Source organism: Diaporthe citri (assembly GCF_014595645.1).
Source record: "Diaporthe citri strain NFHF-8-4 chromosome Unknown scaffold_2, whole genome shotgun sequence".
NCBI lineage: Eukaryota > Fungi > Ascomycota > Sordariomycetes > Diaporthales > Diaporthaceae > Diaporthe > Diaporthe citri.
This window is the reverse complement of record NW_025064847.1, coordinates 3,839,284-3,866,143: the sequence shown is the minus strand read 5'-3', so window position 1 is coordinate 3,866,143 and position 26,860 is coordinate 3,839,284. Positions and strand designations below refer to the sequence as shown.

The 26,860-nt window shown below is 56.3% G+C and overlaps 9 protein-coding genes across 9 annotated transcripts; 3 read left to right on the top strand and 6 right to left on the bottom strand.

Moving 5' to 3' along the window:
- Positions 1 to 3,323: 3,323 nt before the first annotated feature.
- INS49_006623 (uncharacterized protein) lies at positions 3,324 to 4,588 on the top strand (the record flags this gene model as incomplete). Its single annotated transcript, XM_043167393.1, has 2 exons — positions 3,324 to 3,362; positions 3,419 to 4,588. The coding sequence occupies 2 exons, from the start codon at positions 3,324 to 3,326 to the stop codon at positions 4,586 to 4,588; spliced, it is 1,209 nt and encodes a 402-aa protein (XP_043028537.1).
- A 317-nt stretch (positions 4,589 to 4,905) lies between these two features.
- On the bottom strand, positions 4,906 to 7,631 carry INS49_006622 (uncharacterized protein; the record flags this gene model as incomplete). The annotated part of the gene is made up of 6 exons (XM_043167392.1): positions 4,906 to 5,189; positions 5,251 to 5,412; positions 5,472 to 5,529; positions 5,597 to 6,313; positions 6,379 to 7,343; positions 7,418 to 7,631. The coding sequence occupies 6 exons, from the start codon at positions 7,629 to 7,631 to the stop codon at positions 4,906 to 4,908; spliced, it is 2,400 nt and encodes a 799-aa protein (XP_043028536.1).
- A 647-nt stretch (positions 7,632 to 8,278) lies between these two features.
- On the bottom strand, positions 8,279 to 8,755 carry INS49_006621 (uncharacterized protein; the record flags this gene model as incomplete). The annotated part of the gene is made up of 1 exon (XM_043167391.1): positions 8,279 to 8,755. The coding sequence occupies one exon, from the start codon at positions 8,753 to 8,755 to the stop codon at positions 8,279 to 8,281; it is 477 nt and encodes a 158-aa protein (XP_043028535.1).
- Positions 8,756 to 8,896: 141 nt separating this feature from the next.
- On the bottom strand, positions 8,897 to 11,366 carry INS49_006620 (uncharacterized protein; the record flags this gene model as incomplete). The annotated part of the gene is made up of 2 exons (XM_043167390.1): positions 8,897 to 11,257; positions 11,349 to 11,366. 2 exons carry the CDS (start codon positions 11,364 to 11,366, stop codon positions 8,897 to 8,899), a joined length of 2,379 nt encoding a protein of 792 aa, XP_043028534.1.
- Positions 11,367 to 12,634: 1,268 nt separating this feature from the next.
- On the top strand, positions 12,635 to 13,685 carry INS49_006619 (uncharacterized protein; the record flags this gene model as incomplete). The annotated part of the gene is made up of 2 exons (XM_043167389.1): positions 12,635 to 12,657; positions 12,920 to 13,685. The coding sequence occupies 2 exons, from the start codon at positions 12,635 to 12,637 to the stop codon at positions 13,683 to 13,685; spliced, it is 789 nt and encodes a 262-aa protein (XP_043028533.1).
- A 768-nt stretch (positions 13,686 to 14,453) lies between these two features.
- On the bottom strand, positions 14,454 to 15,625 carry INS49_006618 (uncharacterized protein; the record flags this gene model as incomplete). Its single annotated transcript, XM_043167388.1, has 4 exons — positions 14,454 to 14,971; positions 15,130 to 15,204; positions 15,361 to 15,502; positions 15,554 to 15,625. The coding sequence occupies 4 exons, from the start codon at positions 15,623 to 15,625 to the stop codon at positions 14,454 to 14,456; spliced, it is 807 nt and encodes a 268-aa protein (XP_043028532.1).
- Positions 15,626 to 16,644: 1,019 nt separating this feature from the next.
- Positions 16,645 to 18,288, bottom strand: INS49_006617 (uncharacterized protein; the record flags this gene model as incomplete). Its single annotated transcript, XM_043167387.1, has 6 exons — positions 16,645 to 17,477; positions 17,532 to 17,783; positions 17,844 to 17,934; positions 18,027 to 18,052; positions 18,127 to 18,170; positions 18,236 to 18,288. The coding sequence occupies 6 exons, from the start codon at positions 18,286 to 18,288 to the stop codon at positions 16,645 to 16,647; spliced, it is 1,299 nt and encodes a 432-aa protein (XP_043028531.1).
- Positions 18,289 to 21,239: 2,951 nt separating this feature from the next.
- INS49_006616 (uncharacterized protein) lies at positions 21,240 to 23,926 on the bottom strand (the record flags this gene model as incomplete). The annotated part of the gene is made up of 3 exons (XM_043167386.1): positions 21,240 to 21,271; positions 21,331 to 21,777; positions 22,069 to 23,926. 3 exons carry the CDS (start codon positions 23,924 to 23,926, stop codon positions 21,240 to 21,242), a joined length of 2,337 nt encoding a protein of 778 aa, XP_043028530.1.
- Positions 23,927 to 24,712: 786 nt separating this feature from the next.
- INS49_006615 (uncharacterized protein) lies at positions 24,713 to 26,489 on the top strand (the record flags this gene model as incomplete). Its single annotated transcript, XM_043167385.1, has 5 exons — positions 24,713 to 24,733; positions 24,778 to 25,221; positions 25,283 to 25,479; positions 25,530 to 26,343; positions 26,400 to 26,489. 5 exons carry the CDS (start codon positions 24,713 to 24,715, stop codon positions 26,487 to 26,489), a joined length of 1,566 nt encoding a protein of 521 aa, XP_043028529.1.
- Positions 26,490 to 26,860: the final 371 nt, after the last annotated feature.

Below are 26,860 nucleotides of genomic sequence, written 5' to 3'. Positions count from 1 at the left end.
GACAAAAGAATCGAAACGGGGTATCAAATAGGAACGAGACTGAAGCGAAGGGAAGAAACAAGAGACTAACGAGACAGATCAAACAACAAGAACAGCAACTCGTACCACTACTAGAGAGACGAAACTTCAGAAGAAACGAAACAGAAGGAGGAAGATGGGTACTAATAAACCACCACGGGCCATAGGATGACTTGATACAAGTCCCTCGCAACAAGGTTGATTATGTCTTGCAGATTGCAGGGGAAAAGCAACGGATGCCCACCCAGTAGCCGCCAGCACCCAGGCGCCTGACGAACGGCCATCATCTAAAACCGGCCGCACAGTCCAGTGCGTGTCTATCTCGAGCTGCGAGCGTGAGCGGGAGAGTTAGTGTGACTTTCCAAATTTACCTGCGCAGACGAGACACCACCGGGCTCAGCGCGTATGCAGTGAGAATCGGGGGTGCATTGTGTTTCCAGCCTCTCAGTGAGCACGACCGGAGAGAAACAAGAGCTCCCACATCTCGGATTGGCCCAGCAGGCGGCACGTCAAAGTGGGGTGTCCTGAAGCGAGGGCGTGATGGCGGCACAGGATTGGTCTGCATGAGGTTCGAATGCAGGGGACGTGGGAGGAAACGCTCCCGCATCGCCCAAAAAACCCTTGGCCGCGCCCGCCAGGTCGCCCGCCAGCCAGGGGTCTCTCCGTCAGCGGCCCGGCGCTTAAAAGTTAGGTATGTATGCCCCATACCCTGCTGGTGGTGACGGTACAGTACAGATGTACCCGCCCATGCCTGCAGGGTTTCCTCCCAATCAGAACTGCCGAAGGCGGTCCCTGCTCCTCTACCTAGGTACGTGCCGACATACCTAGGTAGCGCCCGTCCATTCTTCCTGGTTGCGCACCCAGCGATCAACTATGTAATGACTCCCTCTGCTTGGACCCTTGCCATCCTCGACCTCAAGGTTCGCCTGAAATTCCACCCTACCTCACGGCGTCCAAAATTGGAACTGCCACGATCTCATGTAGCTAGCTCCAAGGGGCCAGCCGCCTCGGCAGCTCGGCAGTCCTGGAACCGCTGCTCGTGAAGCTCAACACGGATGTTCCCCCGGTCGATGCATTCGATGGCCTTGAACGCCTGCTGCCAGTCTACCAGTCCGTCTGCCCTGCTGGCCATGCTCCAAGACTGCAGTTGTCCGGGGCTTCTAAGACAACCTGCCTCCCACTTGTTGTCTCCGATCTCCGAAGGTCGCTCCTCTCGCCTGCTGGTGTGGCTTGCCTGGGCCTGGCTGCAGTCCTTGCGGGCCCCGAAGGCCATCGGGGTAGAGCCTCGACTCTTCCCACCACCTCCACGGGCCTCTGCCACGTGTGTCCCGACACATGCGGCTCATGTGCACCGGAAAGCCATTTCCAAGCCTTGATCAGTAATCCAGCAGTCGACCTGCGCGCAACTGAGGGCTAGCGGTCTGCCTCGTGCGAGACTGGCGCATGTCGCTCTTCCTGCTCCACGCTGTACTCGCTGGCCCCATACGCCTCGGAATAACACTCGCCTGGCCGGCTGTCAGCGCGATTCTTCCGACCCCAGCACGGACTGTAGTTTGACGTCCTTCCTGGCAGTCGATATTGGAAGACTTGCAGTACGGCCGACGCCATCTTGGATTGCGGGACATTGCCAGCTGCTGGTTGTAGCCAAGCTGTCGCCTAGGGATCTACTCATCCACTTCAGGAAACTATCGCCTGCCCGTGGGCAACCATCAAATGCTCTATGCAGCAAGACAATCATCATGCCACTGACGACCGGTCAAGTCCCCCACGCGACTCGGCGAGACTGACCGTTTACATCTTAACCTGTGTGCATCTTGCCTTGGTCCACGCTAACGGCTTGTTGCAGGAGTGGTCGCGCAGCCGGCGTTGGCGTCCTCCGCTCAGAGGAGAAGCAGTCATCGGAGCTGTCCATCTGGCCCTCTCGCATGTTTTCCTGCAGCGGCCCAAATTGCCGGCCCTCTGGGGCCAATGATCTGGACCAGGGTGAGTCTGCTCCCCAGGGTTTATATGGCGGGACAAGATAAGCGAGAGGGCGGCGTGATGTGGTCGCTTTGCATTTCTACACTATACGAGCGCGAGAGTGATGATCCAGGCTCTTCATTGCCATGCAGCGGATCGAGCCCGGGGCAGCTAGATCTGGAAACAGACGTGACCCGTCAGACCGGAGCCGAGGAGCTGAGCCCTCTAGCCGGTCTAGCACGGCTGTCTAGACAGCTTGACGACAGTGCGCTCTCGCTTCGCACCGCCAACTTCGCCTTGGTTACACAACTGAGGGGGTGCAAGCCTGGAATATTCCGCCGAGGCCGTTCAGAGCTCTCTGTGCAAGGTCTCGTGTACATAGAGCAGCAGCTGCAGCGGACATGATCCCCTGCTGGCCAAGCTAGTTGTGCGCTGACCTCTGCATACTGGTACGTAGGCAGCTTTTTTTTTGGACAGAGCAGGCCGCCTCTGGAAGAAGCAACCGATGCAGCTGTCAACCTCGCCTCTGCCGGTCCACTGTTTTGATCTGTGGCCGGCCTGGGAGTTCCTTATTTCGAGACACGAATAGAAGAAACCGCCCAGATGATGGTCCAGGCCTCAGTCTTCTGCTGAGGCCAAGCTCGCAGTCATGATTTCTCTTGGTCATCCCGTACTGCTCAGTTCCCAAGGTCCCACAGACTTGACTGACGGCCAATTACTCCGGACGGTTTCATAGGCAAGGATCCGCATCCGGGTTTTAACCCAAGAGTACAGAGCAGTCAGAGGACAGGGATAAGTCCCAGTTCTCCGGACACGACGATGTTTCTCGGTCTCCAACAACACTATCGGCATGCGCCCGCGCGTTCGCCGTGGACAGACGTCAGGAAGTCCTGGTGTGTGTCTGGGTGCCGGGCCCGCCACATCGGCCACATTGTTCCCTGGAACCTTTTGAGATCAGTCGAGCTTGGCGTGTGCGCAGCAGGTGTCTTGCGTACCGGCTACTCCGACTACATTGCGGTAATATGCCTACAGCATGTGTGTTTGTACATGCGAGCTAGACCGCCTCGACCGCCTCGACACTAGTGTCTCGGGTGTCCGAGTTACTTTCCCTTTTCTATCTTACTTTCACGAACTTCATGTGAGTCTGCTCATATAAGGGTCAATTGCCATACCTGCTCTTGACTGCCGTGTAGATAGGTACCAGCTCTCGGGAGATATCGGTCTTCTTGTTGTCGTCTGTAAGGCCTGCACATCTCTCACACTCATCCATCACTTCTCAAAACATCAGGCCGAACCACGTGGCTTGGCCAGATACTTGGCCTGGGTCTGATTTTACTGCGCCAGCAATGGAAGAGACCAACTCGGCTGGACAGGGGAGGATCTTCGTAAGCCCCCCCACATACAGCTCCCCGTTGACCTGTCACTTATCGATCCTCGTCAGCACCTATTTTCCAAACTCCCGGCCGAGCTTCGATGGAAAATATGGGCCTTCAACCTGCCAGGCCCGAGACTGGTATCTGTTTATTGCGGCTCTAAATCTCTGACTTCTGGGTTGGATAGCGGCCGCCCTCTCCCTTCCCCGTCGTCCTCCTTTGGGTGCACCTCACAGGCCAAAATCCCACCGAATCTTCATGTTTGCCATGAGTCCCGCCGCGAAGCTCTCCGACAGTACCGGGCTTCGTTTGGCATAGCCCGGCAGCCTGGGCAGACCTTCTTCGACTCGGAGCAGGATTATCTGTACTTTGGTCCCCGGGACGGTTTTATGGCCTCCGAGGCAAATCTGCGGACGGTGCTGAGCCTGTGTGACCCGACCGAGCTGGCCCAGGTGCGCCGTGTCGCCATCAACGAGGCGCTGTTCTGGGTATATGATTCTGCTTGGCACCGCCAGACTCCATGCTACCATGACCACCACCACAACCACCACCACAACCACCACCAGCACCTCCTTCAGCAGCAGCAAAACCAGCAGCTACAAACCCCTCCGACCCCTCCGACCACACCAATGGAGAGCCAGCATCGGCGCCAACCCCAAGAAACAAACACCCCGTTGCCACATCCCGGGCCCCTCCCAACCCCATCAACACCACCACCGCCCGCAGCGGCAGCCACCATGACACACACAAGCATAGCAGCTTCCCTGCTGATCGACATCTTACGCCTGGTCCGCGCGCGCCTCCCCGGGCTGATGGAGCTCGTCCTCGTCCCGCGCGACGAGAACCCGCTGTACAGCAGCGACTGCTACCTGACGGAGCCCGCCATGGGCCAGAACCGCCTGAGGAGGCAGGTCAGCGAGGCGCTGGCGGCTGCCTTTGGCGGGGCCGTTGACGGCGATGGCGAGGGCACCCCGAACGGATCCGACGCCCTGCCGCCCTGGGAGTGGAAGATCAGGACGCTCAGCGCTGACCCTGACCCGCCCTCGTACGACAGGCTAGTGCTCGGGTGGTGTGTGGCCGGCGCTGACACTGCCGGTGGTGGGGCGAAGGACGGTCGGGGAGGCGGGATGGTTGGGGCCAAGGGATCTATTGGCGTCACTACGAGGCTCGGCGCGGTGCAGGAGAGTGCGAGGAGGTTTTTCGAGGTGGAGATGGAGGTTGATGTATGTGGGCATTGAATGTTCTCACGGGCCGGTATGCTCGGTGGAAGTTCGGTGCCATAATATCTGTGACTACTTTATTCATCATATACCTTGGCCTATTCCAGATATCATTCCACATCGGCTCACGCAACCTGCTTGTGCCATGCTTGGTGGTAGCAGAGTGCCTGGGCCATCGGGGCTGTCCACAATGCCTGTATGCGCACACATTCTTGCATCACGGACCTCATGTTTCTGGGGCATAATTTAATCCGTGCGACTCGACAGCCGCGGTTCGAAGCTACGCCCGCCCAGCCAACATGTCGCTCTGCCCAACGGACAAGGACGGTGGCCGTCTAAGCTTGCAGCATCTGCGCCTGGTCCGGCAGGGAATACACCTTGTAAGTGACCTCATCCTTGCCCAGCAGACAGACCCGTGCAGGGACGCCTCCCCTGGCGTCGCTAGCCTCCATGACCTCCATGCGCACCGGCACGAAAGAGGCCACGTCCTCGGGAAATTCCATCACCCGCACCGACGACGCCGACGCCCCGTACGACAGTGTTGTGATGCCGGACTCGTTGGCCTCGTAGCGGGGACTCACCGGCCGGAACAGTATGCGTCGCAGGTTCGGCTTCCCGTCTTGGGTACTAAAGGTCAGTCTTCCCGAATGGCAAGACGTTGCGTAATGTTTGGGGCATACCTTTGGAGTGGCACAAGGCCAGGAGGACATCGTCGTTCAGGAACTTGATGTCAATTATCCGGCCGCCGCTGCCTGGTTCCATGCAGTGGCTGTGGTAGAACGCAGTGGAAGGGGCGCTGCTGATGCCATTGATAACCTCAATCTTGGTCTCGAAGACACCAACTGGGAGAAACTTCCTTAGCATCTAGTTGTTACTTACAGCTCCGTTGAGAAAGACTTACCGTCAAATGGGTTCTCCTCAGTCACCACAGCTGTGTACGTGACGCCGTCCACACCATTCTGGGAAAGGCACCGTTAGTACACTCTAAACGCAAGCCAAGAACGATATGCGTAGGCCTAGACTCACTGGTTTGGAGACAGAGCACATCCTCGCATCCACGGCGGTGAAAGTCTCCAGGCCCGAGTTCCCGCCAGCCAACTCCAGTTTCACAGCCTGTCCGAAGCGGACACTGCGCTTCTCCGCCTCAGCAATGTTCTTGAAGACATCTGCCGCCTTTGCGGTGAGGAAGTCAACCACAAAAGCCATCTGTGTCAGGCCTTTCATGTACGGGCCCCCGGCCTCGTGACGCTTGAGCTGTTTGTCCAGCTCATCCAAAACCCCGGAGCTATCCTGCACGCGCTCCCAGTCCTCGTCCCAACTCTCCCTTGGCACTTTCGCAAAGTGAATGGCCATGGGGCTGCTGACCAGGTACCTCTCGACGTACCGGAGTATCTTGGCCGGGTCTAGGAGGGCCTCTTTCTCCATCAAGTCCTCCGGCACCGTGCTGGAGGAAACCCTATCTATGGTGAGACGGACCCAGGACGAGAACATGCGGAAGAGCTCCAGCTCCTCCATCGTGATGAGGAGGACTTTGTGGCAGATGAGGTTCAGGGCGGACAAGATGTCGACTAGCCGCGTTATTTCGGTATTTGTGAAGCCGACGTGGTCTTCTTCCTCGTGGAACCTAGCGATACCCGAGAGTCGGCTCAAGATGAGCGTGCAACGCTCTATGGCTGGCAGCATGTTCTCGTGTATGAGATTACGAAGATTCTCGAGTCCAGGGATGACTGCCTTCTCCCAACGCTTGTGGCCCTGACAGCTGGTTTAGAGACTCGTCCTGGCGCACAACATACAAAGGGCTTACTTACTCGATCGCCAATGCTGTCTACCAGCCACTCTCTGACAGGACGATGGACATGTCCCGTCAGGACAGTATGATACAGGGCCTGGACAATATTCGTAGGGCCAGACTCCATCTTCTGAAGGTCCTCCTGGATGAACGACAGGAAGCGAGAGGGCAGTTCCCGCGTCGAGGACCACTCATTAACGATGTGTGTTTGTGTTTGCTTCAAATACCGCAGTAGCTTTTGTAATGTGGTCGTTTTAGACGCCAGGAGAGACAGGTTCACCGGCGAATACGAAACAAATCTTAAATCCATGGGGACCAGATACAGATGCTTGACACGCTCCTCGCCACTTAGACGTAGCAACAGAGCGTGGGTTGACACCTCCGGGTGAGCGGCGTGCAGGCCAAGCTGATAGCCACCGTCGAGCTGGCTGGAGTTGGGGCTCGGGCCCTGCTTTATAGGGATCCTGAAAGTTCCTATAGGGAAGGAATCGTAGATGCTGACCTGCACACAGCCGTCTCTCGTCCCTACAACCATAACATCGACCTGGTCGTTGTCTTCGGGCTTGAGCGGCGAGAACATAGACTCTAAGGACGCAGTGGTCGAGAAAACGAACATGTCGTCCCCGATACCGCCAGAGACCGGTAGGGGGCTGATCTTGGGCAGCGAGGCGTCGATCTCGAGAAACGTGAGCGCGTGCGGCAGGTCCGCGAGGCCGTCGGCCCCAGCTCCTCCTGAATCGCCTTGGCGCAGCTCATCCGCCGAGGACAGGCCTAGGCCTCGCAGCCCGGACGCGATGTCATTGACGGCGCCGAAGTGGCGCTTCCCCGTCAGGTTGCGGGCCCAGGCGACGTATGTGATGGGCTCCGGGTCTGCGTCTAGGTCTGCAGGTTGCTGAGAGACGATGATGCGGTGGACAACCTTTGTGTTCTCCACCCCCAAGAGACGTACAGTTCCGTCATCCCATGCGACGGCTAAGAACTGACCTGGGATCAAGTCAGCAAGATGTCTCCGGACGAGGTGGGCCACCAGGAAAGGGAAGGGAGCGGAGGCAACAGACCGTCGGGCCTCCAGCACAATGCCTGGACAGTGTGGGCACGATCGGTGCTGCTAGAAACGAGCTCGCCTTGGGCACGCCTTATTGCCAGGGTGTTGGCGTCGTTGACGGTGGCTGCGAGGTTCAGCGTGGGCGAGCATGCCAGCAGCTCCGGGGACACGGCCGCCGGGAAGCTGCTCTGGCTAAACAGGCCAAGCTTCAGTGCTTTGGCCGACATTGCTCTCGTGATGACTATCTCTGGGCCCAGTGGAATTCATTTTTTTTTTCAGGGATGCATTCCTTTGCAGGGTTTGGAGAGCCCAGCACTGGATCAGAGTGTGGTCTCAGGGCGTCGCGTTTTGTGTGTGGAAGTCGCGTCCTGGGCAGTGCAAATGGGCAGGCCTGCCTTGGTCTCTCCCCCTGCAACAGGGTGCAGCACATACAATCAGGCTCACTCATGCTCGCCCATCCCAGGATCGAGGTAGAACACAACAGACTCAGAACAACATCGTTTCAATTCATGCCCGTCATCATGAACACAAAATCAAGGTTTGCCTCGCGCGGTTCATTGGAAGTGGTTTCCCGTTATACACTAGACTACAAGTACAGTACAGCACCGCCTGGGCAGTTCGTTGCTTGAGATGCCAGACCAAAGGGGGCCCAACTCCATAACGCACTCACAAACGCCGCCGTGAGCATTGGTTGCTCTTGCTCTATTGCCGACCGAGCCCGATCCTGTTGACTCCGGTGCCTCGCAAACATTCGCACCTCTCGCTGTACCCTTTCCAAATGCATTTTGCTCAAGTGCTATGCAAGGTATCGCAATCCATGGTTGGCCTTCGTTGTCTTCCAGCACCATAAACGATTGAAGACAACGACCTTCGCTCATGCTTCCAAATTTCGCCCGTCATCGCTGGATGCCTCCTCGGCATCTTCCATGTCCGAGTCAACAAATACTAAATCTTCTGTCTCCGAATCACTGAAGACGCCTTCATCCCTCCAATTGATCTCATTGTGCTTCTCCCTCGCAGCTTCGTCCCATGCTCGGTGCGCTTCTGCGTCCAAAACTGCACTCCCTGCAAGGAGGCATGGATCCCCTCCTACGTCCATCTCCTGTGCTTTCCACAGATCATTCAACGGATTCCCCCCGAATATGCCACCTCTCATGGCAAAAGGGCTTGCGCTGGCCTTTTTGCTGTCGCCACCGCCCGAGTGTTTTCTGGACTCCCGCTCTTGCAGCTCTTGCAACGTGACAGAAGGTCTTGGCGATCTGAACACCCCGTGTGCTTCATCGTGGTCGATGAATTCGCCATCATCATCATCCAGCAAGGAGCCCGTATCCTTGTCTTGCGCGCCATCCATTGTGGATAGCTGCGTGGATGGCCGAAAGGCTTCGTCCAAGTCATCGATCGGCTCCCCGGCGTTCTGCATGCTTTCAAAGGCCCCTTGAAGAATGGAATGGACCACATTGCCAGGAGTGGGTCTGCCGGAAGTCGCGCCATCCTACTGCGCTACATTCTCGGACGAACCCATCTGTGTCATCTCCTGCCCATCTAATGGCAAGGCGGTGCCACCTGCTGCGGTGGGTGTACTACCCGGTCCACTAGAGCCGCCGATCTCGAGACCCGTTATACCCTTGGTGAGGTTGCTAAGGATACCGCCGCTATTCGGGCCCGTCTGTTGCATATGGGGGACTTCCACACCAGCGAGCACAGTCTGGCCAAAGGACCCTGCAGCGGAGCTGCTTGCACGAGGACTTCCGGGGGCCTGCGGGGTTCCAGGAGCGCTATTAGCGGCGCTGTGACCAGGCAGAGGGCTGGCTGTGGCAGATTGAACTGCTTTTGCAACCCTGTCGGTTGTTGCCGCCGCCGCATCCAAAGCGCCGTTCATCTCCTGGTCAGTCCTGTTGAAGAGCTGATACCACCACCGCACCTCGTTAAGGCGTGGGAATATCAGTCGCTCCTTGCCCCTAACGTTGTCGTCAACTACAGGATCGTAACTAGGATTCGTGAATATGTCCCGTCGGCTGAGGAAGTAGTCCCAGACAGACGAGGTTCGCTCATGGAGTTTGGCGTCGATCCTCTGCTTCTCGTTGTTGAGCAGGAACGTGCCGTATTGACAAGAATGCAGGTGGTAGAAGAGACGACGAAGAAAACGCTCGTTGAACTCAAACCGGTCGGGGAATTGTCGAACCAGCTGGTACACAGCATCAAGATACTGGTGGAAGACAGGGCTGATTTCCTTTTCTCGAGTCGCTTGGTCTTCTATGGCTGGTGTTGATGCCCGCTCATTGGCGGCAGCAGCGGCGGCAGCAGCAGCAGCCAGATTGTCGGGGTCCGAGTCCTCCCTGTCCTTGTCCGAGCCCCAGCCGTGCTTTCGGAAGAAGCCCTTGGTATTCTCTAATGCCATCTCCAACACCTCGGTGCGCCCATCAGTGTCACCAGGCTCGATTTTGGTACCAGCCATTCCGTCGTCCAGACAGACAAATTGCCCGAGCAGACCCAGAGGCCCTGATCGTTGATGAAACATATGCCCAAAAGACAGCCAGTCCTTCTCAATCAGCACGATAAAACCAGTGATTGTGCGGTAGTAGGGGTCGAGCATGATCTGTGACAAGGCGCTCAGCTGGCTGGTGCGGTCCCAGCCATCCGAGCAGTGGATCAAAACATGTGAATGCTGTATGCCCACTTGTCTGGCAATCAGAGCCGATCCGTCCAATATTCCAGTGATGTGCTTCAACCAGTCACTCTTGGCAAGGAGGTCCTGGCTGGGCGGCCCGTTAGAGATGTCTCCATCCTTGAGGGCGCTGATGACCTTGTTCAGGCTGTTTCTCATGACGTGAATGTTTTGGATGTTCAAATATGCCTTCGTCGCAAATTTGTAATAATCCATGTTCTCAGAGCCCTTGCCCACGACCTGCATGGCCATCGAATTGATGGCAGGTCGAGCATCAATGATCAAGTTGTGCTGCTGGGCCCCAAAGATGATCCTTTTTCCCTTCTCGTCGTGGAAAGCGTCACCAGCTGACAGCAGCTCTGGCTCTGTGGGGTCTGGATCGGCGGAGCCGAGGTCAGCATTCTCCGAAAGACCAGGCTGGCTGCCCGAGGGACTGGCGTCGGCGCTCAAGGAGGGCGGCGCCTCCTGGATGTAAGGATTCGAGAAGCAGGCCTCGACCAGGGCTTCATCTTGACGGTTGCGGTTTCCGGTGATGCCCACCCTGGGCTGGGAGCTCCGAGTGATGGAGCAGTTGTTGATGGGGTGCAGGTATGACAAGGTGGGCACGCGGGATCGAGTGCGGTGAGAGGCAGCATACTTCAGAGTCGCGTCGGAAATCTTGTTAGGGACCACGAGAACAGATGGGTATGTAGGAGAGAAGCTGTAGTCGGCGTTCAAGTCAGAGACCCTCCAGCCTTTGTCCTGTAGCTTGCCGCCAATGCCCTGGCGCCGGAACTCGGCTTTGGCGTCGTACAAGTGCCACCCATTTATGCCGCGCTCCTGCTTTGGCGCATGGTAGTTGAAGGCATGCAGCTTGTCTATGCTACCGAGCCGACACGAGCGAGTTTTTATGAGGTTGAAGGCGTCCTGAGCTTCCTTGTGGTCGTGAAAGTGGAACAGGACGAAGTAGAAGTCGCGACAGCGAAGACGGATGCTAGATTCTCGTCCGGAGTTCGGAGGAGTCGGTCGATACTCGCAGGACGCAATCATGGGGTATGCGACCCATGATTCTCGGGGGCGCTCTTTGGCGCCGTTTTCGGCCGCTTCGGTTTTGAGAGGGGGGGCGGTAAAGATGATGTGGTAGTCCGTCAATCTGAGGCAGCCTCGGGTTGTCTCGCCCCGGGCCACCGCAGTGACATCTTCTATGGTCTGAGTCCGAGTTGTCAGTGTCCGTCGGCGCAGAGGGCGAATGATGCCAGGGCTGGTGACGCGGTGCTCAAGGTTCGCTCTGGGGACTCACCTGTCTAATTTCCACCATTTTGGAGAGAGACTCATGGAGCCTATGGATGTTCTGGAAGCGCTGCTGCTGATTGCGATGCCCTTGGGGATTTTGGAAATTGCTGTTGAACCATGGACTGTTGGTAAAGAGCCGACAAGCGATGCAGAAACCGACAAGGACAGCAGCGCCAACAACAACGACAACAAGGGCGGCAGAGGTGAAGCTGTCGGGAAGGTGACGACGACGTGAAAGGTCGAGGGCGAAAGGAGTTAGCTCGTGGGACCTGAGATGGTACCCACCCCAGGTAAGAGTAGGTAGGAAGCCTGCAGCTGTGGTGAATGGCTTTCAGCGGCAAGTGAATCAAGCTGGGAGAGTCGCTCTTGCTTCCATTCACTTTGGGTGCCCAAGTGTCGTCACGCAGTCAGCTCCAACCTGCCCAGGTGTTGTCGAAAAGCTGCCAGCTCCAGAAGCCAGATCAGAAGTATCGAAGCATGTGAGCGCATGCTCAGCTCTGCTATGCTCCTCTGCAGACACGCCGCTTTGCGCTTGTGAGAACATGGCTAGCTGTACTTCCAGGCGCAGCGGGGAGGTACCTGACCTGAGTGTACCCCGCTGTAGCGCCATAGTCAGCTTCACTCGCGGCAGGCAGAATTGCCGGATGCGTCTCTGGGGTTGGCGGCAGCTAGACCAGGGTCAGTAAGTGACCTTGCAGTGTCTGGAAGAAAAAGATTGGACCTGGCTGTGAGGGTTCTTCGAGCCTTCTCCCGCTGCTTGCCCGCCTGCAAACTTACCTACATTGCAGGCTTCTGATGCCTGAGCCGAAAAAAAGTTTCTGGCCATCAGGGTGAATGCAGCTCTCACATAAACACAAAAGAATTGCTCGAAATGGCCCAGAAAATTTTAGATAGCCAATTTTCGTACGAACCCAGCGTTTTAATTGTACGCGAGAGTACCTGTATGGTGCAGGCCAGTCTGGTGCAGGCCAGTCTGGTGCAGGCCAGTCTGGTGTAGCTCGTCGTTTGCTGCTGGCAATTGGCACGCTGCACCTTCACTTCACCCCCCAAAAAGAAGTGGTCTGTGCGTAGGGCTACTGCGCACCAAACCTTTCATTGCGCCCAATTTTCGATTTTTGGCCGCTTCTCGCTGCCTCCAATCCTTTATGAGAGTGCCTGTCCCCGACTGAACTCCCATCCATCAATCGGCCAGCGACGATAACTCACTCCACTGGAATCTTCCGACTTGACAACACCCGCAAACCGACAGAATCCTTTTTCACGATCACCCGATCACAGAATAACCGAGTCAACATGGCGGTCCCAGGTGCCCAGATGTGAGTTGCACCCCCAGCGTCTCCCCCGGCATTTTCCCCCGCAACAAAAAACGACAACGACACGGTGTTGGACAGACAAATGTCTGCAAGAGGACGGAACTTGGACGGCCATTGCGTGGGAATGGCTTTTGCACCGTTCGACCTGTCTGTCTCCAGACTTTGTCAAGGATCCAGCCGTGCTCGAGTCGTTTTAGATACGACATGCAATCAATCACAACCACACATGCAAGACCCTCTTTGACTGACATTATGGTTTCCACAGCTCCAAGCGGAGAAAGTTCGTCGCCGATGGTGTCTTCTACGCCGAGCTGAACGAGTTCTTCCAGCGCGAGCTGGCCGAGGAGGGATACTCCGGCGTCGAAGTCCGCGTCACCCCCACCGTCACCGACATCATCATCCGCGCCACCCACACCCAAGAGGTCCTCGGTGAGCAGGGTCGCCGCATCCGCGAGCTCACCTCTCTCATCCAGAAGCGCTTCAAGTTCCCCGAGAACAGTGTCTCCCTCTACGCCGCCAAGGTCCAGAACCGTGGTCTGTCCGCCGTCGCCCAGTGCGAGTCCCTCCGCTACAAGCTCCTCAACGGTCTCGCCGTCCGTCGTGCCTGCTACGGTGTCCTGCGCTTCATCATGGAGTCCGGCGCCAAGGGCTGTGAGGTCGTCGTCTCCGGAAAGCTCCGTGCCGCCCGTGCCAAGTCCATGAAGTTCACCGACGGCTTCATGATCCACTCCGGTCAGCCCGCCAAGGAGTTCATCGACAGCGCCACCCGTCACGTCCTTCTCCGCCAAGGTGTCCTCGGTATCAAGGTTAAGATCATGCGCGGCTCCGACCCCGAGGGCAAGGCCGGCCCCCAGAAGTCCCTGCCCGACGCCGTCACCATTCTCGAGCCCAAGGACGAGGCCCCTGTCGTCCAGCCCGTCTCTCAGGACTACGGCGCCAAGGCCGCCCAGGTCCAGGCCGCGGCTGAGGCTGCTCGGGCGCAGGAGGAGCAGGCAGAGGGTGAGGAGCAGCCCGCTGCGGTGGAGCAATAGGTGGCTCCTCCCGCGAGACACGCGCGTCACCCATCCCTTCAACTTCCAACACGTTCGGATGAGCTTTTGCACAGTCCTCCTCTGTCCCCAGACAACGACCGCAATCCTTTTCAGCCCCTCCCGGCGGCGGAGGCCCCTTCGGAGCTCCTGATGGCGGGCATTGCTTTGGAGGGAATAGCCGGCCACCGCCAGCATGTGAGCGACCTTGATGGCTTCTGAACTGGGGGATATTGAGGCGAGGAGGGAGAGGTTTCATCACAAAACATCAGGGCTTGGCGTAATTGAAATGCATTTTGCTGGTTTTAGGGACAGGGCAAGTTGCTGGGCTCTTATTGTAGTTTGCAGCCTAGGCCGAACTAGAAGAACAATGAAAGGCAACGAGGAAACGAAAACATGATATCCATGCATCCCACTTGACATATCTCCAATTGACATGCTCCCACTTGTGATCCACGTGTGCCAAAGAATGCTCGATGCTTGTTGAGGCTTTCTTGCCATCCATTCAAAGTAGTTTGAGACGCTCTGATAATGCTACTCGCGATTCTCCTATGTGACACACCCCTGACCATGACATACTTTCCCTCGGCCGTCAGTTCCCTTTCTGCCCGCCGTCCGTCTTCCTACCTTCCCACGCGTGCACCATGACTCCTGCTCTCATACTCCCAACCTCCAGTCTGGACCCCAGCTCATCCTGCCCACTCCCAGGGTAACAACGACCTAGCCAGGCAGGCGGTGGAAAACACTTACCCAACGCGCCTAAGCTACAATCTACCGCGCCGCCTCGCCATCCGACTCACTGTCGGAGTCATCATTCCGCCTCCAGAACGGCAGCAGGTGGCGGGTACTCCTGCGGTCCTCAGCGCCCGACGACGCAGCAGTAGCCCCGGCCCCACCCCCGGCGGGGACCGTGCCGTACGAGGGCGCGGCGCCGGGCCCAGAGCCGGTGACCATGCGGGTCTGCGCGCCGGGCTGCGAGGAGACCAGCAGCGGTGCGCGGGCGGTGGCCCCGCGCGGGGCGGGGACGTTCCTGCCCGAGGTGGCGGCGGCGGCGCCGGGGCCCGACCTCTTGCTTGCCCTCTGTCGCAGGAGGGCCTCGACCTTCATACAGTTGCGCGTGTTGGGCTTGATAATAGCCGTGAGGATGTCACCAACGATGGGAATGAGCTTGATGGCGAAGTCGATCAGGGCCCAGAGGAGCATCGCCGCGAGGGTTGGGGCCGGCAGGCCGCCTTGGACCTTCCTTGCGGCGCGGATGAGCGTCAGGGCGTTGATGAGTGAGACGATGTCTGGGGGTGAATCTGTCAGTGATGTCCCTTCTGGTCTCTTATGGGCTTGAGATATTTTCGACAGGATCATCGCAGCGGTGTGCTTGTTGACCGGTCCCTCGAATAATAGTCACGAGTAGCCGCATTACGAAGGGCAGAGTTCAGCAGGAACCACTTACCACCCACGACAGGAAGCAGGCCCCAAAGGGTCACGGTACCAAATTGAATATGGAGGCCGCAGCAGCAATGACAGTCTGTATCGGCATTAGCTTTCCAACTCATCACACAAGTAGACAGGGTGAGCATAGGATCTGGGGCTGGCTCAAGTCTCACTCGTCACAAACAACCAGGCCTTCCCGTACAGGGAGCTCGGGCGGGAATTTCTAGAAGAGGGCGACAGAGCAACATACCGATCCACCACTCATACCGGTAAGCTTTACGCTGGACCGTCTTAAGGACGCGCTCGTCATGAGCGCTCAGGCCTGGCGGCAACGACTTCTTGAGCTTCTTACGCCGGCCATCTTCGGTGACGAAGATGTCGTATCTCGGGTTCTAGAGAACTTTGTGAGCTGGGCGGTCTTGCACGCGATGTCTTTCTCTTACCTCGGGCCCAAAGTTGTCCTCCAGCTTGTCACCGACATATTTTGTAGCCACGAATTTCGCGAGGAACGCCATGTCCGTGAGGTTTTATTGGCGAGAATGGTATGGATGGAACGCTGACTTGTGATATGTTTAGATACTTCAATTCGCTGCGAAACCTAGTGAGGTAAGAAGTACCTTGGCATTCCTTGGGTCGATGTGTACTACGCCCAAGGCGAAGAAGTGTCAAGGTTGTTGCCAGATGAGGTCGGTCTCGACTGCATGAGCATCTGGCCAGCTGGCGGCAGCTGTTGGCGGCTGCGACATGTGATCAACGAAACAGTTTCAACCTGTCTTCAGCCGCCATCCACAGGTGCTTTCCAGTCTAAAGACCTCTTTCAGAGAAATGGAGAAGCGAATCAAAACTTTTCTTCCCATAGAATGTGCCTGGCATCCGAAGGTGGTTATTGATGGCCTTTCAAAGCGAGTGTTGAGCCTTGAGCATCAACTTGGACCCCATTCTACATAGCCAGACGTGGAATTATAACTGAGCAAACTTTATATGACAATCCTTCAAGGCTGTCTTCTATATAATGAAACTAGGTGTTTGATCTTTGAAGTCTGGTCTTGACCCCGGCCAAGAAAGCCGCACGATGTGTCTGTCCCCTTAACGGCAATTCCAGCGTCCAGTCATCCTCGTACAAGTACAGCTCGCCCGTAAGAGAACCGAGATATGCTCAGCCACCCGTAAATATCCCAAGACGCCAAATGCAAATTGTCAACCCGTGAGTCCAATCCTTTCCCGCCGCCGTGCCCTGATTACAGCCCATCGCATCGCGTCGTGTCGTGTCGTAAAAGTTGCCATGTCCCTTTCCTAGTTGCCGATGATAACCTTCATGTAGGTTTCCAGCGCAGTCGTTTAAGACTTTCGTCACGGCGGGGAGCTCGGATCTCCAAGCAGTTCTAAATGTGACAAGGTGTGAATATACAGGGCGGAGTACCGCTTTTACGGTACATAGATAAAGCAAATGCGACGCGAAAAGGTACCGAAACTCTAATCCGCGAACTCAATCTTCCAGTCCGACATTTAGGTCGGTCAGTGTTTGCCCCTTCAGTCACCGCTCCCCAGACTTTGGCGGCTGTATTTCACTGGATCTCGACCTCCCGTTCGCCGACGCCGAGCCGTTCTGCTTGGTCCTCATGCCATTGCGTTCGTCATCGCTGTCTTCTGCGAGGTCTGTCAGGCCAAACTCGGCAGCCTCTTCCTCGTCGTACGCCCGCATCAGGCCCTCGCGGTCGCCGCCGTGGCCGAGACTCCGACGAGCCTCCATGCTCATACGCGTCTGGATCTGGGAGATCATGTCCGTGCCCACTGAATCGTCGCCGCCTCGCCCAGAGATCATCTTGAAACCGTTGGGATCGCTGCGCGACAAGTTCAGGAGGTACACGCCCGTGAAGGTGACGAGGAAACCGCAGAGGAGGGAGAGCGTGTTGATGGGGTCGGTGGTATTGAAGCCGCTGTAGAGTATGAATGAGGCACAGAGGGTTGCGGTCGTGAAGGTGACGTAGTAGAGGGGGTTGACGCTGCGCAGGTGGTTAGAAATCTGGACATGGCCATATTTTGCTACATTGGGGGTGGGGGAGAGGGGGGCACACATGTTGGTAGGGAACTGGCTCAACGCCTTGTTGAAGTAGTTCATCTGTGTCAAGATGCAAACCGCCGTAATGATCATAAACACGTAGGTTGAGGCGTGGGTGAATTGGTTGTTGCCCGCAAAGGTCAGTTTGAGGGCGATGCCGAAGGCTTTGATGGCCATAACCGACACTGATCCTACGAGGGAGCAAATGCTGAGGTAGATCAGGGGGTTTTGCTTGCCGTATACGGGAGCAATTCTGTAGATCATGAAGACGGAGAAGGCTGTCACTGTTATGGCATATATCAAGAAGCCTAGAAGGCAGTCAGCATCGACTGTCGTGGCAGTCAGGGCATGTCTCTTCTTACCAGGCCTCAGCGCATATGCGAGGATGGTCTCGATGGTCTCGATGTCCTCATCTGGCGGCGCATGTAGCACGATGATGACAGCGCCAATGAGGCAGATGGCACACCCAAGCCTCCCTAATATGCCAAGCTCTTCTTTGAGGAAATATGAACCCAACACCGCTCCTATCAACACCGACAGCGCGCCCAGAGGCGTGACGAGGATGGCCGGCGCGAAGGCGTACGCTGCGAAGTTGCATACTTCGCCGACAACCACTGTATCTCACGGATCAGTATGTTGAGCCAGCCAGAGTCAAGTAGGGATAATCCCCTTACATGTGCAGATGCCGGCCCACCACAAGGGGTTCCGGAGGTATACGAAACCCTCTCCCTCGAAGCCATGTGTTTCGCCTGCTTGGTTGAGACCCTACCGCGATACTGTCAGCCGGCCGGTTCGGACGTGCGTTGGTCTCAAGGGAATCGGGTCCCGTTCTCTCGCGTGTGCGGATTTGGAGCTACCTTTTTCGTTATGACGAAGCTCGTGCCTGCGCAGCCGGATACGTCAGTCAAGTCCACGCTTAAGGGAAGACGGGATGCAGGAGAAGAAAATGCGCCGTACCGATGGCTAAGCTAGATGTCATGGCCAGCCCCAGGCCGATATATCTGCGATGTCCAGCGTGGTCAGCGCAAGGTGTCCAGGAGAAAGGTCACGAGGTTCGCTGGGCGACAGTGCGAGTGGAAGGTTCGAGGGTGCGTGGAGCGAGCCGTACTTTTCCTCCATCATCATACTGTAACGAGCGCAACAGCAGCGGCACGCTGCTTGTGTCTGTTCAGAGCCGTCTCGGGATGTGTTGAGCGCAACGAGCGCAATGAGCGCGGGCGCCCGGAGTGTTTCGAGGTAGCCCGAGTATTGGAATACTTCGCGCCAGGCGAAACCCGGGGGATGGTCGTGAAGACGATTCGATTAGTCGGGGACTCGGTTAACAAAGGCACAGGCAGAGGCCAAAGCCGGTGCTTGTCGGCGAGTGGGAACAGTTGGACGGAATCTGATGACTTGTGAGATGGGCTGGCGTCGTTATGCGATGCGGTGCGGTGCGTGGCCTGTCGTCTTGGTTTGCCGTCGGTAGGTGGTTTGGCCAGGGAGGTGCTCGACAGTCGAGGATCACTGGAGTGTGTGCGAGTGCGTGTGGGGGGGATGAGCAAATCGTTTCAATGTTCCGGCCCCGTTCCAGGACAAGCGGCCAAGGCCAGTAAAAAAAGAAGGTCGTGCACCAAAAAGGGACGCTTTCCCCTTCGCAGCGAGGACGAGGACAGATTACCGGACCGTAGTGCGTGTGGGAGGGGAGTCAAGAATCTGGGATAGAGATACAGTAAATTGGCTGGGCAGGGGCAAGTGATGTTGCTGCGTACGTTTTGGCAAGAGACTCACAGCAGCGCAGGGAGTGGGCTGGCGGGCGGCGGCGGCGGGCTGGGTGAGGTCTGGAGGTCTGTTGAGTTGAATCGGGTGCCTCGTTTCATCCACGGGCGTGGGACGTCACTCCATCCCTGGAGCTAGTAGCCCACTAGCAGAATTGCTCGTGGCCTCGCCCAGGACAAGCATAGCACGGTACCTGGCCCCGTCCTGCCGGTGGCCCTTTGCAGGTGGGTACCCCCTCGACAGGCCCGGCAGCCTTGGAAGCAAGGTCCTGGGGTACGTACTGGCGGTCCCTTGCTTCTCTCCGCCAGCGAAAACCGAGGGCCCAGGTCAGGAATACGAGGGGTCCTGCCTCCCCGTGTCCTTGTCCTTGTCATGGGCTTGCGCAATTGCAGATGGCTGAGGCTTCGTAATGGAAAATAAGGTGCTACCTAGCCAATCCTCACAGCCAGCTCTTTTGCCGGGCCGCTTCGCACAAAGACCACCTGGCATTCTAGTTCCCGCCTGCCCGCCCATCCAGCTACTGGAGTTGAAACGTCGGGTCCCCGGCTACGCCTGGCTGCTTGAGCAGGTCAGTTACCTACACGTATCTGTCCAGACTTTGCTTTCCGTGTCGACCCATGCCAAATGTCTGGCAGGATTTATGAGAGAAAACTATTTACGTACACGAGTCGGCTATTGATTCAATGCTTGGAAAATAACACATCTGGTTAGTCGACATATACCATGTCATGCCACGAGTGTATGTGAGCCGCATCCTCAAGCGAATATGCGTATTGCATTTCAAAAAACCACCTTGCACCCCAGACAAGTGCATCATCGGTAGACCCCCATGCAGGCAAGTTACGCGCGTGTTACTAGTCTAGTGGTTGTGTGTGTGTGTGTGGATATGTAGAATCTGCTTCACCCGGGGCTTTCAGGGAAATAAATGGGGTCCAGAGACGTCTCCGCGTCCCACAAGATGACGATGAGCTGGGTCCAGAGCCTAGACTGCCAGTTGCAGTCTAGTTGCCAGTGGAGTTGGCCAGGCAGTCAGCCCAGCTCAACACCTGCTGTAGACCACCGAGGTACTACACAGGCAAGTCAGTAGGCAGGTAGATACCCTTGGCGGCAGCAACGCCGGTTTCTGCATGTCACTGGTGATAATCATCTAAATCCCCCGCTTATAGGATGACTGATCAGCGACTTTGTGGGAGTTCCCGAATCTCGCTTCCTTTCAAAGCAACAAGTCACGCCCTCGCCTGTTAGGCGACCCGGTACCGCCCCAGCCCCTTCCTGTCACCAATCTTAATACGCCTGTTTCGAATGCTGCGATCGTCAGGACTGCTCAAGCCTGACAAGTGGCCAGCCGCATCAGGAATCCAACAACGAAAAGCATGCTCTTCCAATCATCGCCCGCTGAATTGAGGGTCAATGAATCTCACCGTTATCGGGATCATACCACCACGACATAGATAAATAGCTGGTGATCGGTCTTCATCGCGCGCATAAAACGAGTAAAGGCCCGCATTTGCTTGCCTGATCACCAGGAATGCTCCTCTCACATTGGTACAGAGCTTTTCTACATACCCCAAGTGCCCAGACAGCCTTCTTTTCCCTGATATCGCCGCCGACAACGCCCGAAGCAGACATTCCAAAAAAAGCGCTCCGTAGACACCGACAGGCTTTTGGTCCACCCATCAACAAGCCCCGTCTATGTGCACACAAACCGATCTCCGTCCCGCACGAGCCGCCCAAGGCGCGCTCGTCTTTTCAAGAAAGATACTTAACCTTCTCGGAAGAATCAAAACGGCTTCCTCCCAGGGCACTCAGACGTAGTCATTCATAAATGCTTCGTGCCTGTCCATCACCTTCCCCGGTAGCTCTGAATACAGACCATGCGGTTGTGGAAAGAATTATTCCGACCCCACGAGTCCTGTCATCACCCCCAAGTCGAAAGCGGCCAATGGTGGCAAATTTTGAATATTCAGTAGTTGGTCTTCGAGAAGTCGCCATGAACGATGTCGTACGCGCGCAAATTGGTACCCGAGGGCCGCAGCTGAGCACAAAGAGATTCGATAGGGTCCCAGGCCTTCAAAAGCAGGCCAAGCGTCTCTTCAGATCAAACTTACCTCTCACCTCAGTCGGAATCATTAATTTTCGTCTGTGCTTCAGCTGGTCCACGTTGCTACTCGGGGGTAGATGTTGCAAAGAAAAGGGCATAAAAAGGAGGGGGGGGGGTTGGTATATCAAGGTAGGATACGTTCGAAGGGAGCAGATGCACTACAAATGCTCCCAACGCGCAGAGTTCTTGGCACACTCGCAGTCCGAGCTGACAACTACATCGGGCAGTCATCTAGGTCCGACGACGCTTGGCAACTGAAGCGATGTCAGCACAGACTCGTAATTGCTCTCCTTGCGATGACTTACTACTATCGTCACCTAGACCAACATCGTCCTCGTCTGCTTGTCTGCCTCTCTTGATAGAGAGACTCGAAGGAGACAGGTCGGTCTGGTTCTGATTCGCAGTGTCAACCTCGTCGTCTTCGTAGTCATTTTCGGCGTCATCATCGTCGTTCCAGTGGATCTCGTCGGTCTCAGTCTCTGGAGGGCCAGGCTCCGGCTGTGACGTGGTCTGAATCAGATGACCCGCATCGGCCAACGCCTGGGTCGCAGACACATCGTCGCCATGGCCTTGGCCTTCTCCGTCTAGGGTTGCCGTGGCGCTCGAATCGTGCGAGGTTGGTTCAGGTGTGCCTGCAGACGCTGCATATTCTGCAGACTCGGTCGGCTCCTCTTCGGTCGCCCCGATGTCAAGGTAGTCGTCGTTTTCCGCTGTTTCGTAGTCTTGCATATTGAAGTCAGCCGATGTGCTCTCTGTGTGGTTGTGATAGTCAAGATCTGCAGCAGGCGAGTCCCTTGCGTTGGTTGTTGATGAGAAATTACTCGACCATTCCGCTGTGGCAACAAGAGCTTGGTGAACATCGGTCAGAGCATCTTCAACCAGCTGACGGTCTGAAACTCGAGGTTTTACCTCGGGCTCGACAGTGACGCGGGGGTTGTCCACAACACCATTAGAAGTAGGTTGGGTGGACATGCAAAATGCGCAAGCACATATCTCGGACGATGCAGTGCATCCGCTAAGTTCCAAAGACGAAAGATGCTCACCATCAGTATGGCCTTCATCTTCCTGGAAGTTTTCGTTTTCGGCCTCAGCGTCTGCTTCCGTTCCCGCAGCTTCTTCCCCACCAGGGAGGTCTTCCTCCATGTAATGCGGGTTCTCAGGCTCATCATTCGCGGCTTCCGCAGCGAGATCTTCATCCTCACCGGGTACCATATCAGAGTCCTGTTGGGCTTCGGGCGCGTTTACATCGCGCAAGACCTCCCTTGCCGCAAGTTCCAGGTCATCTCCCACTTCACCAGAGAAGGACTCGTCGTTGTCGTCCTCATAAGCGGCATGAGCTTCGTCACCGTCTGCCGAGAGTGAATCGTTCACCACTTCTCCCTCCGCAAGAGCGGAGTGTGAGGAGTCCATGGCCTGCTGTTGGCTCTCACTCAGTCGAAAAGGGTTGTAGGGTTGCTCATCCTCATGAGTCGCACTCAAATCTCCTTCGATTTGGTCATTCGACCCGTTATCAGACGCGTTGTCAGAGCCCATACCCTGGCCGCCTCCGTCATAATCGTTTGACTCCTCCTCGATGGCTGCGAAGTCGGGAGTTCCCTCGTAGTAGAATGCTACCTGAGATAGTCCCTTACCCTTGTTTGCGTTGTTGGTGAGTTCTGTGAGCCGGTACAGACAGTTTGGTCTCGTTTCCAGGTATATGTAGAGCTCCGGAGATTCGGAAGAATCATGGTCAAGCTTCACAAGTCGATCGTACAGCTCTAGAACTTGAGCAAAAGTCGTGTGCTCTAGAAAATCTTTCGTTGTTGCCTCTCCAAACTCCAGTCCGAGTCCATCCACTTTCACGACAAGCTCGTCGGAAGCTTGCAAGTCCTCCGTAATGACTTGGCGAAGTTTTGGTAGGAACTGAGATAAAGGCTGATGAAGTACATCTGCGTTCTCGAAAAAGTAATCATCGGGATCAGCATCAGGTGACTCTGCAAAGAGATAAAACTCTGCTGTTCCATAGGATACCCTCACACGGGGGTGCTTCTCCGAGCTCTTGGACGACTCCGCCTCTTGGCCACCTGCGTCGTCCAAACCAGAGGTTGTACCTGTACCGGTCTGGTCCGCGGCAGTGTCCACGGGGTAAGAATCGTGTCCAGGACTCGTATCCTGGGCGATCTCCTCGCTGTGAGGTTCCATTGCTGTTGTTTCATTCCCAGCTATCTCGTCGAAGTAGTTGCTGTCCGCCAACGGCTGCGTGTCGTCCCGTGACTGAATCACACCAATTTCTTCGGCGCTGATACCTTCATCACGTATATCGTCTTCGAAGTGCCCATCCTCCAGGTGCGAGAACTCGGCAGCCTCCGTAGCAACCGTTGTGCTTTGGGCTAGCTCTTCATTTTGTTGACCAACATCAACGAAGCTTCCAAGCTCTTCTGCCGTGTCTTCCAAGTAGACATCCTCTTGGTCTTTCTCGCCCTCCCCACCATACTGCGCGTCGTCTGCCTGTTGAGCATTTTCGCCTTCAGTCTGGTCACCTCGTGCATCATCAAATTGGTAGGCTTGTTCAACACCCTCAGCGTCGACTGAAGTGTCAAAAGCGGGTATCTCTAGATCATGTTGATCCTGGTCCTGGCCAGGAATCCCATCTTCGTGAGACTCATCAACGGCTTCCTGCGCGCCCTGATCTTGTGTCGAGTGTGTGCGAGCGTCGTGGAGTGCGTCATTGTTTTCGGTGTGATACGCCAGAACATCGTGAGTGGATTCGGGCCCACCCAACGCTTCTTCCAGGTCGTCTCCAGGGCCACCGATATCGAAGTCAAACTCCTCGTCCTGGATCGCGCTAACGCTGTCGTCTTCAAATCCGACCTCTTTGTTGGCCTCCAAATGGCCTGTCTCCTCCACCACAGCCTCCATCATATCGCTCTGGCGAGGTCAAAATGACCAGGCGCAGACTGTGAAATCTCAAGGGCAAGGCGCGGTCAGCGCAGCTGGGAGATAGATCACGCGTCAAATTGGGGACAGGATCAGGTCATGATAATCGCGCCGATGGCGGGCAGGTTGGATGCTAGCTGTTTGTCACAGTCGCTGAGGTTGCCGCGGGGCTGTTTGCGCGAGTGTGAATACAAGTGAAGGGGGGTGACCACAGATACCGAAAGTTCTGGGGCAAAGTTTGATTGAGGGCGGAGTCAGCCCAGGTCTCAGCGGTCCAGGTATTTCTGGCAGATCGAGATACCAAGTATGTCAGGCTGATCGCTGGAGGGAGGGCGCGTTGCAGAGGGGTTAAGAAGGATAACGGAGCTGAGTGAGTGGTCAAAGGCCGGACATAGCTGAACGGAGTGACGCGAACGGCTAATTGCTTTCCTTCTGCAACGGGCACCGCTGACTAAACTCACTTGCTAGCGCGCCTGGCAGCTAGGGAGCTTAGGCACCCGGGCAGCCCAGATGAACGCCGCAGGAACTGGCACTCTGCCTGCCGGGTGGAGCTGGATGCTGGCCAGGGGTACGGTGCTCATTACCTAAAGTGCCAGGAATGCGGGTGTCCAGGCCATCTCGCACGAGCCACCGAGCCAGCTTCAGGACAGCACTATCAATTTATCGCAGCCAGTGCCCAAGAGACAACCGTCCAACTCAGCTCGCAACCCTCTGGCAAGACCAAGACCAGCCCCCTTGCTACAGAGTCCTCGGCTTCGCGTTGGAATCAAAATGGCAAGTCTCTTGATAAATGTAGATATCTCGCAGTCGCAATGACTAACAATTGAGTGTGGCAGGTTGTCCTCGCAGCATCGATTTGCACCCGCGGGGGCAAAGCTGTCCTTTCGCGACAGTTCCGCGAGATGCCCAGGTCGCGCATCGAAGCGCTTCTCGCCTCCTTTCCGAAGCTCGCAGACAGTGGGACCCAGCATACGACGGTCGAGCAAGACAACGTCCGATTCGTCTACCAGCCCCTCGATGAGCTCTACATGGTCCTCATCACCAACCGCCAGTCCAACATCCTCCAAGACATCGACTCCCTACATCTCTTTGCCCAGGTCGTCACCAGCACCTGCAAGAGTCTGGAGGAGCGTGAAATCCTGAAGAATGCCTTCGAGCTCCTGAGCGCCTTCGATGAGCTGGTCACCCTTGGGTACAGGGAGAACCTGACCATCAGTCAGATCAAGACATTCCTGGAGATGGAGAGTCACGAGGAGCGCATCCAGGAGATCATTGCCAGAGTACGAAGCCCTCGCATGACTTCACTCCCAATCCTTCGCGTTGTGTGCTGACTCGCCCTAGAACAAAGAGTTGGAGGCTACTGAAGAGCGCAAGAGGAAGGCCAAACAACTCGAGATGCAGCGTAAAGAGTCGGCCAGGGGCGCCCGTGGCATGGGCAACGTGCCCAGGACACCTGTCTATCCCACATACACTGCGCCCAGCCGACCTGCTGTCACCGACACATACGATACATACGAAGCTGAGAAGAACAAGTCGAAGTATGCCAGTCCCGTCCAGTCATGCCGTATCATGCACTCACGAGAGACAGATTCACCGCACCGAAGGGCAAGGGCATGCAGCTTGGTAAGAAGTCGAAGACCACCGATATGTTTGAGCGAGTACGAGGCGAAATGGGCAACGAAGTCGACGACAGCCCGCTTGTCGCGCCAGCAGCTCCCTCTCCGATCGCAGCCGAGCCAAGTGCGCCGCGTGCCTCGACTACCCTGGATCGCGATGCCATACACGTTACCATCAATGAAGCAATCAGCGCGAAGCTTTCCAAGGAAGGTGCCGTCGAGTCCATTGGCGTCAGTGGTGATCTGCAGCTGCGGATATCCGACCCATCACTGACCAAGATCAAACTCGACCTGAGCGCGCAGCCCACCCATGGGGCGCAGTTCCGGACACATCCCAATGTTGACCGGAATCTGTTCAACAGCTCCAGAACCATCCAGATGGCCAACACCGCGAAAGGCTTCCCAGTCAATAACTCGGTCGGTGTGCTCCGGTGGCGTGCTACCCCGAAGGCAGACGACCCGAGCGCAGTGCCAATCAGCTTCACTGTCTGGGTCAACAAGGGTTCTGATGGCAGCTACACCATGACTGTCGAGTACGAGCTGACCGGCGGTGATGCACTCAAAGACGTGAGCGTCACCATTCCGTACTCGACTGCCGAGCCCTCGGTCTCGAGTTTTGATGCAACATATGACGTGTCAGGAGACAGTCTGGAGTGGTCAATCGGAACGGTGGATGATGAGAACCCCAACGGAGCCTTCGAGTTCGAAGCTCAGGCGGATGACGAGAACGAGTTCTTCCCGATGCAGGTCCGGTTCTCCAAGACCACGCCATTCGTGGACGTGGACGTGAGTCATCCCTTCATTACCGCCCTGCAGACTTACCTTTACTGACCAATTCCCAGGTTTCGTCGGTTGCTTTGGTGGAGATGAACGAGGACGTGACCTTCTCAAAAGAGATTAAATCCATGGCAGACTCCTATGTCATCGAGTAAAGCAGGTTCCGCAGGTATAGAGGAGTCGACCAATATCATGCCTTATCGAGAGTCCCCGTTGTAGGACATGAATCAAACGGTGTTGTTGCACAGGCTCATGCGCCTTTCGATCGTTTCCGGCCCCTATCGTGACAATAGCAGCGGTAAATCGTACAACGTGGTTGCAGAGATATTCGTGATGACGACTGTCTTTCTATATCTGGGGTTCAGGCACACCATGCTGGACAGAGAATTGTGCCCACCAGGTGTGTGGGTGATCACTCATAAGTTCTAAAGATCAGCATGGAGAACCCGAAGGGCATGCGGCATCCTCAAACAAGAGCACAGTACTCATCGATGGCAGCGGGAACATACGAGAAATACTTGCCTTG